Here is a 1,563-nt window from a genome sequence, read left to right as displayed (position 1 = left end):
TCATAGCCCACAGGATAAAGCCTTCACTCCAAATAGTTTTCTTAGCGCTCCCTTCATGTCTTTGTTCCTCAGGCAGTAGATGAAGGGGTTCAGTATGGGTGTGACCACCATATACATCACTGAAGCCAATGATTCCTTGTCAGCTGAGTGGGAGGATGAGGGATTCAGGTAGACCCCTGTGATGGTCCCATAGAAGAGGAGGACTACAGTGAGGTGAGAGCCACAAGTGGAAAAGGCCTTTTGTTTGCCCCGGGCAGATGGGATCTTGAGCACAGCAGACACAATGTGGGTGTAGGACACAAGAATGCCGAGAAAGGGGATGAGGACAATCAAGCCTCCCACCAGCAGAATCATGAGCTGGTTGAGCTGGGTGTTAGAACAGGAGAGCTGGAGCAGGGGAATGAGGTCACAAAAGAAGTAAGGGATGACGTTGCTGGCACAGAACTCCAGGCGAGCCATGAGGACAGTGTGTAGGAGGGAGTGGAGGCTGGCAATGAGCCAGGAGCTCCCCAGCATCAGGGCACAGATTTGCAGACTCATCATGGTGGAGTAGCGTAGGGGGTGACAGATGGCCACATAGCGGTCATAAGCCATTGCTGTCAGGAGGAAGTTGTCCATGTTGGCAAGCAAAATGCAGAAGTAGATCTGGGTTAGGCAGCCGCCATAGGAAATGGACCGAGTCTGCATCTGGATGTTCACAAGCATCTTGGGGACTGTGGCAGAGATGAAGCAAAAATCCACCAGAGAAAGGTTGCTGAGGAAGAAGTACATGGGCGTGTGGAGGTGGGAATTTGAGCCAATGGCCAGGATGATGAGCAAGTTCCCTGCTGCCCCGAGCAAGTACATGACAAGGAAGAGCCCAAAGATCAGCTCCTGCCTTTCAGGCTGGCTGGAGAGCCCTAGAAGGATGAACTCAGAGGCACTCGTGTGGTTTTCTCCCTCCATGATCGGTCCTGCTGGGAGATCCAGACCAGGCACAGGCTATAGGGAATAGGGGGTGGCACCCATGCCTCCTTTCTTCCCTCATACAACCCCTCAACTCACATCTGGCTAACTCATCTCTCTGTTTGTTTGGTATGAACTCCAAAGAAGGCTCTCCATCTACCAAAGGAGAAGCTTCAACCAGGGAGTCTTATGGCCCCAACAGACCCCAAAGTCAGGGTTTTAATTATTTCACTACCAAAATGCTGCTGATCCCAAACCTGCAAAGCCCCATCTGCCATCCCTCTAAGGAGAATCCTTGTGACATATGGCCAGGTACTCAGTGGTGCTAACAAAGAGTGCTTAGGGTGTTTTGCCCCCCAGACTTCTGTTGTACTTTCATTCTTTGATTTGAGCAACTGATGTTATCTCACTATTAACTAAAGAACCATAGAAATATAGTTTCTTCTTACTCCCAATAAGATAGCCACTGGAAGCCCCTTTCTCTACAGAATTCTGGAACCACAATGGCACATATATAGAACCAGAGGGTATTATTTGTACATATCCTCCTTCCCCCTCAAATACTTGGTCTCCCTTTGTTCCCCTAGTCACATATGGCCCAGGGCTTAGGGTGCCCCG

General features: G+C 50.0%; 1 protein-coding gene across 1 annotated transcript; it reads right to left on the bottom strand.

The window, feature by feature from the left end:
• On the bottom strand, window positions 1–945 carry LOC113267897 (putative olfactory receptor 1F12P). The gene has a single exon (XM_044390288.1). The coding sequence runs from the start codon at window positions 943–945 to the stop codon at window positions 1–3; it is 945 nt and encodes a 314-aa protein (XP_044246223.1).
• Between the last annotated feature and the right edge of the window lie 618 nt (window positions 946–1,563).

Source organism: Ursus arctos, unplaced genomic scaffold (assembly GCF_023065955.2).
Source record: "Ursus arctos isolate Adak ecotype North America unplaced genomic scaffold, UrsArc2.0 scaffold_2, whole genome shotgun sequence".
Lineage (NCBI taxonomy): Eukaryota > Metazoa > Chordata > Mammalia > Carnivora > Ursidae > Ursus > Ursus arctos.
This window is presented reverse-complemented; position numbering and strand designations above follow the sequence as displayed.